The sequence below is a fragment of the Podarcis bocagei genome (genome assembly GCF_964188305.1).
Source record: "Podarcis bocagei genome assembly, chromosome: 11".
Lineage (NCBI taxonomy): Eukaryota > Metazoa > Chordata > Lepidosauria > Squamata > Lacertidae > Podarcis > Podarcis bocagei.
Window position 1 is genome coordinate 46,170,151 of NC_138136.1, and position 14,377 is coordinate 46,184,527.

Consider the following 14,377-nt stretch of genomic DNA (forward strand, 5'->3'; position numbering starts at 1 on the left):
TCATATGATACAGAAGTGGTATCTGACCTAATTATGACTACAAAAATTACAATTGAAAAAAAAAGACCTGGAAAAAGAGCTGCTGTTATTTTTGAATGGCTCAAAAAGGTCTTGTCTGTTGTGACAATGGCTAAATTAACCTACTATAGGAGAATGCAAACTGACCCACTAAATTTATGAAGAGTGTTCCTGATATACTGGAATAATACGGTAAGTACAATGACAATGTACAACCTTACGTTGTTTTCAGTTTATTGAAATGTTATTAGTTGGGTTTTCTTTTGCAGTGATACATTTTTATTTATGCAAACTTAAAAAATAAATAAAAAGCTTCCATTGCACACCAACTTTTTTTTAAAAAAAGCTTAAATGTTGCAAGGAGAGGACAGTGATTTTCAAGGAGGAGCTGTCTGCCCTGCTGTCATTCCCAAATTGTCCCTCCCGTGCCAATTAGGCCCTTTAAAAACCTGATGTAGGATGCAAGCATATATTTATTGTTAGTCCTTCCCTGCAGCATGCAACAGTTCCAAGGTGGGAATTAAACCATGTTAATGAATAAGCATTAAATGGGAAGGTTATTCTGTTCTCCTCCACCTAATCCACATAGAAGAGTATGAACAGGCAGCAAAATGCAAAAAGGGTTGTCAAAGCACAAAACATCACCAGAGCAGCCCAGCAAAGACTGAGCGCATTCACTGGCCACATGGTGCTAAGTGGCTGGGAGAATGAAATATTTTAGAAAAGGTAGACACCCAGAAACAGGGTACTTTACTGAGATATTGCCGCAGTTTTCACTTCTCTGCTGGGGAGCAGAAATTCAGCAACATCGAAGTAACTCCAGACGTGGTAGCAACCCTAGAACTCCTGCAAACATGGAAATTACATCTAATTTTTATTTTGCATCCTTGTGTGCTGCTTATCTCTGTGCATGGGGTTGATGCCAAACTGGGTTTCCTCCAAAGTCTTAGGTATCTCCAATGGGTAAAATAATAATAATTATTAATAACAGCAATAATAATATATAATGTAACTGCAGCTACTTGGTAATCATTTTTAGTTATTTCTACGCAATTTTGCATGTGTTTTATGTACCAAGCAAAGCTAAATTATATGATTTTAACCAGAACATCTTTCTTTGGTGCTGCTAATACAGCAGTTTGGCTTCACTCCCCGCCCCAGCGCACTCCATTGTCTCTAGACAGATGCCAACAACATAGGTTTACCTGAAACTCTACCTGGAGACTTATACTCTGTCGGCAACTGGAGCAGCTTCAGAAGGATTACTGTAAAGTAACTTGTACGGCAGTTTCGTAAACTGTACAGAAATTAAGTCAAGATATGCTCTGAAATGTTGTGTATTTGTTTAAAGGCACAAATTACAACTTCAGGTTCGCAAGGAGCTATACAAGGTTGCCCCAGTTTTCTGGGAAGGCACACCATCCGCTTAAATCAGGGACAAGGAACTGCCAGCCTCTCTGCCGACCCCAGCCCACAGCACCTTTCTACCTGGCCTCAGGTGCCTCCACCTAGGCCACAACCCCCTCCTCTGCAACTCCCCCCATCTCCTCTGCTGCAAGCCAGCCCCCTGCTTCCCAGTCCCTCCCTCATTCCGCTCAGCAAAAGCGATGGCTGCTGGGAGGAGAGTTGGGAAGCTCTAGTTGCCATTCTTTGTGGTCAGGCCTCCAAGCTCCCTGGTGTTTTCTTGACCCTCAATTCTCTCCAGCAGAAGTGGAAGCTGCTGCAAAGAGAATGAGCCAGACAAAACACTGGGAATAGGTAGGGGAAGCATCCTTGGCACCTAACCCAACAAACATTCCTGTCGCTTCAGAACTTCCAAGGCTAACCGTGGTTAAGTGAAGATTTGGGGGAAGGGGAAAAAGTAATTTGTGGGGAGAAGAAAAAAAAAAGCAGTGCTCTAACCACCCGTGTCATGTGGTCCCCAACGGATTATTTGCAAGGGAATGTAGCTTCTAAAAGGAAAAATAATGTGTCCCCCCCATTTCTCAGTGGCCTTAAGTCAATTAGGCAGAAAACTGCTTAAAATAGTCCAGTATGAGCTTTGCATTTTTGGTATCCCAGTCATGCAGTCTCAACGGTCCTTCACACACAGTTATGTATTTCAGGAGCACTTTCTCTCCCGTCTCTCGATGGTCCAGAACTTCGCTCTGTGAGCTTCCGGGTTGCTCCCTGCTCGATCCTGCCTCTACGCTTCGACTCCGTTCCTTAACTTCTCTGCAGTACTTCAGTCCCCAGTAGCACATTTCTCCGCAGTACATCATAGCCAGCAGGTGGGTGTCGCTAAATATGCCTGCCAAAGGTAGGGGAGAGAAGCAGCTGAAGGCGAGCAGCGGTTCTGAATAGGTACAACTTCTATCTAATAGCTACATTTTGCAAATGACAAGGCTGCAATTTGTGAGCGACAAACATACAAGAGAAATCCCTAAAATTGCACCTGTTCCTCTTCACAAGTTCTGTAAGGTAAAGGGACCCCTGACCATTAGGTCCAGTCACGGACGACTCGGGGGTTGCGTGCTCATCTCGCTTTACTAGCCGAGGGAGCCGGTGTACAGCTTCCAGGTTATGTGGCCAGCATGACTAAGCTGCTTCTGGCGAACCAGAGCAGTGCACGGAAACACCATTTACCTTCCCGCTGGAGCGGTACCTATTTATCTACTTGCACTTTGACGTGCTTTCGAACTGCTAGGTTGGCAGGAGCAGGGACCGAGCAACGGGAGCTCACCCCATTGCGGGGATTCGAACCACCAACCTTCTGATCGGCAAGCCCTAGGCTCTGTGGTTTAACCCACAGCGCCACCCGCATCCCTACAAGTTCTGTAATGTGCAGCATAAAGTTCCCAAGATACTGGTCACAGGTGGTTTATTCCAATTGGGATACCAGTGTAGTCCTTGTGGAAAGGGGAGTGTGCAAGCCAGTGGCCCATGCATGGAACAGTAAACCATAGTTTAGCATTGTGCCTGACCTGGGCTCAAGTGTGGGTGTGAGAGGTCCATTGAAAAAAATCTCACAATTTACTCAAGGGTGATACTTTTTTAGACTGTGATAATAAAAACAAAAATAAGCTTATTGTCGCATCAAATGTGTTCTTTTGCTTTCCTGTTAGGATCATTTAATGTAGAAGATAAGGCAGCTAGTAATATATATCATTTACTTGTTCCTATTTGGTTTCTCAATCAGTTGAGAATGCTTTCTTCCTACTTAACCAACCACCTCCTAAGGTAGGCAAAAAATAATCAAAATTATAGATGGGGCCTATGGAGGGAGAGATAATGGGTGGCTTAAAATAGCTTATATCTAAGATTATCTTTGATTTGTCGTTCTTTTAAACAACTCTTCTAAAAGAAAAGGAGACAAAAAAAGCACCATATGGAATATTTAAAGGTAAAGGTAAAGGGACCCCTGACCATTAGGTCCAGTCGTGGCGAGCTCTGGGGTTGCGGAGCTCATCTCGCTTTATTGGCCGGGTCATGTGTACAGCTTCCAGGTCATGTGGCCAGCATGACTAAGCCGCTTCTGGTGAACTAGAGCAGTGCACGGAAACGCCGTTTACCTTCCCGCCGGAGCGGTACCTATTTATCTACTTGCACTTTGACGTGCTTTCGAACTGCTAGGTTGGCAGGAGATGGAATATTTACCTTCATGTATTAATCTAGCCGTGTCTGTGTCTTGAAACACGAAGTCCTCAACGGGGTGATCAGAACATCTGAACTCAAGCATCTTCACCAAGTACTGGATTCCTTCATTAAGAAACTGAAGGAGAAAATATAAGCACTGCATTTTATGTATTTAGTCTTAAACTTCATTTCCTCCTTCTGAAAGAATGTCCTCCCTCTTCTAGTCACAAAGCTTAAAAAACAGTACTAAATATGACAAACAGGACTCAGTCATGGCATGAGAGCAGTCGGGTGCAAAAGAACCGCTTAATTTACACAACTCCTAAAGAAGGCAAACACAAGCTGTTGCTTTAATACTGAGCCAGGCGACTGGACTTTACAGCTCAGTATTATCTACACTGATTGGAAGTAGCTGTCTGGTGTCTCGGGGCTGGGCAAGACTCCTGTCAATGGCAAAGATTGAACCTGGACCTTCTGAATGCAAAATACAGGGTCTACCATTGAGGTACAGTCCTTTACCTACAGTCAAACCTTTCAAACCTCTCTTGTATACTAAGGAAAAGAGACAAACATTAAATTGTAAATTAAATCTGGATGAAAATTGGCAGGAAATCCAATCCTAAACATGCTGGGCTTTATTTACCAAGTTTGCACGATGTCAACTAACAGAGCAATCCTAACCCTGGCTGGGCAGCAACAAAGCATGATGGAGTGTTGTGGCCACGGCTGTATCTGCAGTCCTGCTGCTCTGCTGGGCAGGACTGAAGGCAAAACCTTGCTCTCTCCGCCGTTGTCTCAAAACAGATGGGTGCCAACAACAACTTTTTAAGCAGAAAGGGATTTACCTTTTTGAACAAATCGGTCTTATTCATCAACCTCTCCTTCCTTCCTTTCACCGTGTGGCAAAACATGTAGAGTAAGGCTCCTCTCCTCCAGTAAAGACATTCCAGCAGTTCTACACCAAGCACTGCGAGTGGCTGGAAATGAATAAATAAATCAGATATCCACACTGATTAAGATGCCTAAACCTTGAATAAAAAGGGCAAACATAGCATATTTGGAAATGAGTTGGTGGAATGAGTTTTGAGGTTTTTTAAAAAATAGTGTTTCATATCTTTTAATGTGAATGTCTCCCAACGGCATGAAACAAATCAGATTTGTACGCTGTAGCCACACTCTGAGGGATTCAGATTCACAAGACACAGGAAACCCAACTGTTTGTAGAACTACATATGTTGAACAGAGCTGACTGGGTGCACAACTAAAACTTCCACACGCAAAGCCTGTCTCAATTTATTTTCCCGCTGTGCTTCCCTCATTGCATTATCTCCATTATATTCAATTACAGGTTACAAACACTTTGGGTTACAGATTCCACTTTTACTGGGGCAAAATAAAACAGGCAGGCAGGGTCCTATCAGAATGGGTGCAATCCAGTGTATTCTTGCGCAAATCTTACTACAGTGAAACTTACTTCTGCATGCAACATGCATAGGATTTGTGTCACACAGCCTTCCAGTAATCTAGCTAATGAGTAGAAATGCACTGAGGTAAAATTATAAGCAACAGGTGCTTATTTTAAATATATAATTTCATTTTCTTTTATTAAAATTCAATTTTAAGGCAACTCAATGGGTGGTATTTAACTTTTACTCAGAGTAGAGCCACTGAAATTCATGAACAAACCAGGTGAGTTTCATTAATTTCAGCAGGAAATTACTCGGAATAAAACTTGGCTAAATAGCACCTAAAAACTTTAAATTAGGTTATGTTGCCTTTATTTAGATGCAGGCCACTGTACTGCATTATCCTCTCACATTTTAGGGAACCCACCACCAACACAAAAATTCTGGCTTGAGGCTGACAACAGTGAATTTCCCTAAATAAAAGTTAACACAGTTCAACACAACCATCGGGTGTCAAGTCAGTATTTATTGCTGATAATACCACTGAATGCTATGGGCTGAAAAATTCAAAACAAAGAAAATGAGAATACAATCTGAACAGAGACACTGAAGGCAACAGGGCTTAGAGGTTGTTTTTGTGTGTTACATGAAATTTAAAGAAATACAGGCGAATGAGACTTAACACTTAGTACTCACTTCTTGAGATGTACCGCTTTCATTGATCAAGATCTCTGGCTCTGAAAGTGTGTTGATTAGTTCCTCAACTTTCTGCAAAGAGGACTCCTCTGGAAAGTCTTCATCGACAAGCTGGTTCTCCTCAAAATATGTGATATCCAGGACGGCCTTTAAAAAGGTGGAAAAATATCAGCACCACAATCTGCAACCTGTTTCGTCCTCCCTAGTTGACAGTCCACCTTGTCCAAGTAAGCTCTGAGTAGTGCTAGTAGGTCACGAAGAGTCGGACACGACTAAACAAAGTACTACAGTGGTGCCTCGCAAGACGAAATTAATTCGTTCCGCGAGTTTTTTCGTCTAGCGAATTTTTCGTCTTGCGAAGCACGGTGTCGGAAGTTTTGGAAAAGCTTCAAAAATCACCAAAAACCTCAAAAAAGGCTACCACACTGCGTTCTATGAGTTGCTCCTCGAAGTCAAGTCGCAACTGTATTAACGGTGTTAAGAAAAAGGAAACAAACTTGCAAGACGTTTTCGTCTTGCGAAGCAAGCCCATAGGGAAATTTGTCTTGCGAAGCAGCTCAAAAAACAAAAAACCCTTTCGTCTAGCGAGTTTTTCGTCTTGCGAGGCATTTGTCTTGCGGGGCACCACTGTATGTTAAGGCAACTTTCTAAGAAGGGGATTTAAAGCAAGTCCCTTCTACACTTCCCCCTCTCCCCTGACCAGGCTGCAAGGATTTCTAAACCAGAAGTTTACAAACCACAGTGCAACGGGTGGATTTGCTAATGCCAGCATTGGCCTGGATTCAACCTGTACAAGTATTTTCATTGCTGTATCCTGGAATCCCTTTCCGAAGATCAGGATAGCATGTTAGAATATACAAACAAGGGGGAGGGGGACACGCATCACTGATCATTGCAAGACCACATTTACCTTCAACACTTCCAGGTCACCAATACCTTCTCTGTAACCTCAGAACTTGAAAATTAAGCATCCTGTGGTGGATATTAGCATAACAGGTCTGCTATTCTCTGCCTTGACAAATATACTGATGCAATGAATCAGCTCAGCACCTCAGTTTTAAGGCTGTTCTGGAAGGGGTCAACTTCAGTGGTATAAGACATGTTTTTCAAGCAGAAGGTTCCAGCTTCAGTCTTTGGCATTTCCAGTTAAAAAGGGATTAGGTTCCAGGTGGTAAGAAAGACCTTGTAATGTTGCTGTCAATCGGAGTGGGCAAAACTTGACTTTATCAATAAAAGCCTGATAAGGCAGTTTCCTATGTGCCTGCTCTACACTGGCAAGAATTTGTGGTAGCAAGTATTGCTGTGTTTATCAACCACTGTCTTAAGTCATCTCACTTATATCTGGGGCAAGCAGTCTGAGCAAATCTAAGAACAGTGAAGGTCAGAAGTTATCATGTTATGGTTCTATAACTGTATCAAGTGCTTTTTTCTTTAAAAAAATGTTTGGGGTACTCTCTTTTTGACTCAGGAAAATCACCATTTTATAGTTCAAATTGGGAAAAATAAATACAGTAAATGGACAAAAGTAAAGAGATTCACAAAATGTTTAGGGGTATGCGTCCCCCCCCCCAGAAAAAAGCACTGACCGTATCAAGCCCTCTTAATTTCTTTAAAATAAAATTAAAAAATGAAACAGAAACTAGAATACGTAACTGCTCTACATTTTAAGCCACAGAAAGATCAAGGCTGAAAACTGCATTTAAGCAAATTTAGTAAGTCAATGGAATCACAAAGGTAAGCTCATCTTAATCACCATTAAGCTAGTTTTTTTATTTGTGTCACTGAAATTTTACAACAGCACCTCAGTTTATACATACAAAATAGGGTAAATAAATAAATAAAAATAATATTTATACCACACCCATAAACTAGTTCATGGACTGCCCTGTCTGTTCCTTTAAACATACAACTCTAAGATGTATTCACAGTGCTATTAACCTTAACCCCATTCCAGTTTAACCACAAAAAAGCATTTATTTCATATTAACTCTTTCACTGGGAAATTCTCTTACTTGCCAGTACGAACCATATTGCTGTTCACATACCATAAATCCTATTGTCCAAGCATGCTTAAAATTGCAGCCTAAAATGCTGAAAATTCATCACTGCACAGTACCTGCGTATAAAGTTGCAAGAGTTTGGAAAGTGTGCCATTTTCTCCAGGCTGGTTACAAAGGTCCGTCAAGTTTTCCAGAGTAGCAGAAGCTTGCATTAAGAAGGGATCTGTTGATGAAAAGAGACAAAGACCTCATCAAAACACAATCCATATAAGACAGTATTTTCCCCACAAACATCATTGAAATATTACAGTATTCAGAACCTGTAAAACATTAGCGGCTCATGCAAAAGCTTATGCACGACCCAATCCTGCACCACAGGGGTGCAAAAGTTTCCATGCGACCCAGAGTCCCCAATGTGGGGTTCGAAGCAAAAGTCTCATACTGAGCTACAAAGGTGCCACAAAAAACTTGCCTGACTAGTAAAGGTAAAGGGACCCCTGCCCATTAGGTCCAGTCGTGACCAACTCTGGGGTTGCGGCACTCATCTCGCTTTATTGGTCCAGGAAGCCGGCATACAGCTTCTGGGTCATGTGGCCAGTATGACTAAGCCACTTCTGGCAAACCAGAGCAGCGCACAGAAACGCCGTTTACCTTCCCGCCGGAGCGGTACCTATTTATCTACTTGCACTTTGACGTGCTTCCAAACTGCTAGGTTGGCAGGAACAGGGACCGAGCAATGGGAGCTCACCCCGTCACGGGGATTCGAACCGCCAACCTTCTGATCAGCAAGTCCTAGGCTCTGTGGTTTAACCCACAGCTCCACCCGCGTCCCTTTCTGCCTGACTAGTACAACAATCCATTAGATTTTTCAACCCTTTCTGGATCCATGACCCCCAAGAAATTAGAAGGGACTCAAGTGTGATACAGAACCCCACCCCCCAAAACCCTTACAACATAATGAATGAGAAACCCTTTACAAATCCAGGAGAAGGCAGCTGCTCTCCGTGGCAGAACGCCTCCTTTGCATGCCAAGGCCTCAGGTTCATCCAGGTAGGGCTGGCAAGGTGCCTTCGACTGAATCCATTGGAGAGCCACTGCCAGCCAGTGTTGGCAACAACAAATCATATGCGCCCATAGTGTGGATCAGGCAGTTTCCTACGTCCTTAGGTTTGCAATCCTATGCAGACCTTGACATCTAAGCTGGGGAGAAGGCTTTGCTTCTGGTTGCACCTCCATGGGCATATACAGGGCGGATTTAGGTTTGATGAAGTCGTAAGCTACTGAAGGTAGCGGGGCCCTTTATATGTCCAGCTGTCCTTTGTCAACAACAAATTGTCGCTGTTTTTTGCGTTGAATATATGCTATGTGGTAATTTATGGATCTAATAGGTATCTAAAGCCATTTGCACGTTGCCATGCAACCAGTTCAACAAAGGTCCGTATAGTAAAAGCTATGGTTTTCCCAGTAGTGATGTATGAAAGTGAGAGCTGGACCATAAAGAAGGCTGATCGCCGCAGAATGGATGCTTTTGAATTATGGTGCTGGAGGAGACTCTTGAGAGTCCCATGGACTGCAAGAAGATCAAACGTATCCATTCTTAAAGAAATCAGCCCTGAGTGCTCACTGGAAGGACAGATCGTGAAGCTGAGGCTCCAATACTTTGGCCACTTCATGAGAAGAGAGGACTCCCTGGAAAAGACCCTGATGTTGGGAAAGATGGAGGGCACTAGGAGAAAGGGACGACAGAGGACGAGATGGTTGGATAGTGTTCTCGAAGCTACTAGCATGAGTTTGATCAAACTGTGGGAGGCAGTGGAAGACAGGAGTGCCTGGCGTGCTCTGGTCCATGGGGTCACGAAGAGTAGGACACGACTAAACGACTAAACAACAACAATGCAACCAGTCCATGCAGAATGTAAGGCACCCTATATATAGAAATGAGCAAACCAGTGGTATTTTACGGAGCAGGCTAGCAGGTGGGGCCCATTACTTACATCATAGGAGCCAACACAACACAAAACACTTGCTGTATGTAGGTTTTATTTTTATTTTTTATCTTATATTTTGGAAATGTACATCCATTTTTTTGCGGGCCTCCAAGAGAGTGGGGCCCTAAGCTATAGCTTGTTTAGCTTATACGTAAATCCGGCACTGGGCACATGCCGCCGGCGGCGAAAAAAACCCAAGAAATGGGAGGTTTTTAATTATGAAAAAAACAAACCCTAAAACCAAGGACTGCCCAATTAAGCTAAAAGGGAGAATGGGAGGTTCAATGCAAACAGGAAGCGCTTCTTCCCCGCAGCGGGTTTCGCAGTTTTAACCACCCCGCTCTTACCCTCGGAGGCTTCTTCGCTTTGGCTCGAGCGCTGCAGCCTTCCTTTGAGCGCCGCAAGCCGCAGCCGCAGCTCGGCAGCGAAACCGGCCCCGGCCATCTGGAACGCGCGGAGCTCGCCTCCCAGGTCCGGGCTGGCAGCTGCTACGCAGACCACGCCTCTTTCTTTCTTTTCCTCGTCACGTGATATGCTCCAGCTCAGAGGAGGGGAGGATCGCGCCGCGGAGGCTTTGTAGCCACGAGAGATAGGAAAAGGATAGAGGGGGGCAACTTGCCTGGATTCCCGGGTTTTAAAATCGCTGAGGCCACTTCCGGGTTTTGGGACACGCACATCCCCAGCCATCGATACTGCAGATCTTGGTTCAGATTTAATTCACAGTGGAGCATTTGTCTCTTTTTCTTTACAAAATCGGTTTGAAAGGTGACCTGACTGTAGGTCTAAAGGACTATAACCGCCTTTTTTTTGGGTGGGTGGGGGGAATTGTAAAGTCAGCAGCTCATTTGCACCCATCAGCTCTGATGGCAGGACAGGGTCTTGTTTGTTTTTTGAGCTTTGAGTTTGGAAGTAAAAACAAACAAACTTGAACGCTCTTTCAAAATGGGGGAATGACGTTCACAGCCTAAATATATAAAATGAGCAGCACTTTATTCCCGCCCACCCCCTTCGGTTTCTTGAAGATGCTTGAGTTCAGTCAGATGTACTCACCACCCCATTGAGGACTTCTTGTTACAGACACAGACAAGGCTAGATTAATGACGATGATAAATATTTCATTTTCTTCAGAGGAGTTGTTTAGAAGAACCATAAACCAAAGCTATCTTGGATATAAACTAGCTTAAACCACCATAGGCGCCGACTCCATGGGGCTTGAGGGGGCCCGAGCCCCCTCAAAAATTCGTTTGGGGGGGCTCAGCCCCCCCAATAATCTCGGGCGGCGGTGGGCGCGTCCGCGGCTTTTATAGGGCGCCCGGCGCGCACCAGCTCAATAACGGGCACCGGTGCGGCGGGGGGCGCCGGGCCGGGGGAGGGGGGCGGCCGGCCTGTCTCCTTGGCAACCCCATTGAGCAGCGCCGGCTCCCCCGGGAGGGCCATCCCCCCGCGCCGCCGATCGCCAACACCGCCGACGCTGTGGCTGCCCGAGCCCGAGCCCGAGCCCGAGCCAAAGCCAGAGCCCGAGTCAGAGCCAGAGCCAGTCAGTCAGTCAGGAAGGAAGGAGAAATGGGGAGGGAGACGAGGGAGGAAAATTGCGCGCAGGGTGAAGAAAGGAGAAGGGCGAACGAGACGAGCTTCCAACCCAAAAAAGGGCTGGAAGACTGGGAGGATGCAGGATCGGGAAAGAAAGCGACGCCTTCCCCGCCCGCGACATCGCCCGCTTGTCATTGGCAGCGCAGCGGGCGCCCAGAGGGGCTGGGCACCGGCGCAGGGCCGCTCCGCAGCCGCGGAGGACAGCTGCGCGGCTAGCAAGGCGCGCCGCGTAGAGCGCGGCCCTTGTGTGGCCCGGTGGCCAGGCAAGCTCGGGCGGGGACCCCCATGCGAATCTAAGACGGGAGAAGAGGGCAGAGCAAAGGGGGTCCCTTCCCCAACCTCCGGCTCTGAGACTTCCCTGCGCCCCAGAAAAGCGAAAGGATTTTCTCTTCTTTTTTTTTATAAATATTTTATTAAGTTTTCAAATACAAAGTTAGAAACATACACTGAAGAAAAAAGTAAAAGAACAAGAAAAAGAAAAAAGAAAAAGAAGAAAAGAAAACCAACCATTCAACACATTTTTTATATAACTAACTGGACTTCCTCGCATCTCCCTTACCCTGCATTCTTTATAATAAAGATATCAGCAAATTATTACCTTGTTTCGTACCTTATTTTGTACTTTTCAAATACTATACCTCTAAATTTAACATACTTTTCATCAGTTACTTATATCTTAAATTAAACATAGTATTACCTTAGATTTTGACCTTTTCTTACTTAAAATATAATTTCCTGTTTCCCAAATCTAATTGCTGAAGCTATAGTTTCCGAATCGTGTAAATTTTTAACATTCATACAACTTATATTGTTTTTGTAAATAGTCCTTAAATTTTTTCCAGTCTTCCGTTGTTTCTTCTCCCAAATCTCGGATTCTGCCAGTCATTTCAGCCAGTTCCATGTAGTCCATCAATTGCGTCTGCCACTCTTCCAGTGTGGGCAAATCTTGTGTCTTCCAATATTTTGCGATAAGTATTCTTGCTGCTGTAGTTGCATACATAAAGAAAGTTCTATCCTTCTTTAACACTTTCTGGCCAACAATGCCCAAGAGGAAGGCCTCTGGTTTCTTGGGAAAGGTATACTTAAATACCTTTTTTAACTCATTATAGATCATTTCCCAGGTGGTCTTCACTTTTGGACAAGTCCACCAGAGGTGAAAGAATGTCCCTTCAGCCTCCTTACATTTCCAACATTTATTATCAGACAGGTGATATATTTTTGCAAGCTTGACTGGGGTCATGTACCACCTATAAAACATTTTCATAATATTTTCCTTCAAGGCATTACATGCCGTGAATTTCATTCCGGTGGTCCATAACCTTTCCCAGTCCTCAAACATGATGTTATACCCAATATCCTGAGCCCATTTTATCATGGCTGATTTGACTGTCTCATCCTGAGTGATTTTCTCTTCAACCTGCCCTCCATCCTCTTGCAGAAAACTCTTTGCCTGCCCTGCCCGTATCTCGTTTTTGCTTTTTAATTCCACACACGCACCCTTCGGACTTCGTGGCAATCGGGCGCACGGGTGCGTTTCCTAAGAGAGTGAGGACCCCCGCCTCCTCCCCACCTGCTCCCTCGCCAGCCAGCCAGCCGCGCGCCCTAGCCGGAGAGCCCCGGCCGTCCCTGTCGCGCAATCGGCTGGATCTCCCTTCAGCAGGCCGTGCTCACAACTCGGCCCAGGGACCCCCAGCAGCGGGTCTCCGGCTCAGCTGAAGAATCCGGCAACAAGCCCCCTCCTCCCCAATCGCTCCGCCGAAATACGCTCCAAAACCCCCCAGATAGGCCGCCGGCCGCCAAGTCTAGTGGCGCCCTGAGCGAGGGTCTCTCCCCAACACCGCCACCTCGAACTGCGTTCTCCCGGCTACCCGAGCGAACCAGCGGCAGGACCCCGGTATGGGCCCCCCCAATATTTTTTATAAGTCGGCGCCCCTGTAAACCACCCATTATCTATGCCTCCAAAGGCCCCATCTATAATTTCGATTTATTATTTTTTGCCTACCTTATGCGGTGGTGGTTAAGTAGGAAGGAAGCATTCTCGACTGATTAAGAACCCAAATAGGAACAAGTAAAGGACGTGTATTTCTACCTGTGTCTTACTGTTAAGTTGTGGGCGAACATAGCAGATGACACAGTGATTTCTCCAGAGAAGCTCTTTATTGTAACTGGACAGAACTGAACAGCAAACAGCTCAGCCGGCCTGCTTTTATAGGCAGCCGGCTATCAACATTGTAGCAACAACAACCCAGGGTTTCCCGCCTAAAATAACTGATGTGGACCTGAGTGAAAACTATCTACACTATCCCCCTGCTGGCCCAGGGTGAGAACCTTAGTACATAACACTTACCATCTTCATCTACATTAAATGACCCTCACAGGAGAGCAATAGTTGATAGGGCAATAATCATCAAGAGTAAAAACATAACCATTAAAATTTCTAGGGGATTTTATTTGTATTTTGGAATTGGGGGTGGGAACCGTATTTTTATTACACCACGACTTCTCGAACTTCCACGCGGCCGCAATTGCATCGCCCATCGTGCGGATTCTGCAATGCGCGCGCTAACCCAAGACTACGCGGCGCTTGGCCACGAATCTAGAGGCGGAGTCACGGGGGGAGGCGGGGCGCGCTCCGCCGTTGCGCAGTATGTCCCAAAGGAGCCACCGTAAGGCAAGGGAAGAGCAGCCCCGCCCCACCTGCCCGCCCTCGCGCCGCTTTGAATTGACTTTGAATTCAAAGCCGCGCACGGAACGCTGCCCCTCCCACCGCTCAGCAACCGTCACTTTCTTGTCGTAGTGGGCGGGGTTTACCCTCGTCGCCCTTTCGGCCGCCCTCTGCCCCGCTCGCCACGTCCTGTCAGGGCGAGGGAATGGAGGCCCGGCGGGGCCTGTCCCAGGCCAGCCCCGGCGCTGAGGGAGACAAAGCTAGGGCGAGCGGGCAAGAGATGTCGCCACCGCCGCCACCACAGCAGCAGCCACCCCGCCGGCTCCCGCTGTCTCTGCTCTCCTCCTGCTCTGGGTATCTGATCTGTGCCGGCGGCAGAAAATTATATTTGCCGGAGGG

General features: G+C 45.8%; 1 protein-coding gene across 1 annotated transcript; it reads right to left on the bottom strand.

Annotated features, from left to right (window-relative positions):
- Positions 1-235: 235 nt before the first annotated feature.
- Positions 236-10,469, bottom strand: RIMOC1 (RAB7A interacting MON1-CCZ1 complex subunit 1). Its single transcript, XM_081213105.1, is given in 7 exon segments — positions 236-2,308; positions 3,655-3,769; positions 4,479-4,610; positions 5,736-5,882; positions 7,852-7,958; positions 10,071-10,277; positions 10,280-10,469. Coding segments are annotated over 7 exon segments (1,170 nt in total). The 5' UTR covers positions 10,455-10,469; the 3' UTR covers positions 236-2,021.
- Between the last annotated feature and the right edge of the window lie 3,908 nt (positions 10,470-14,377).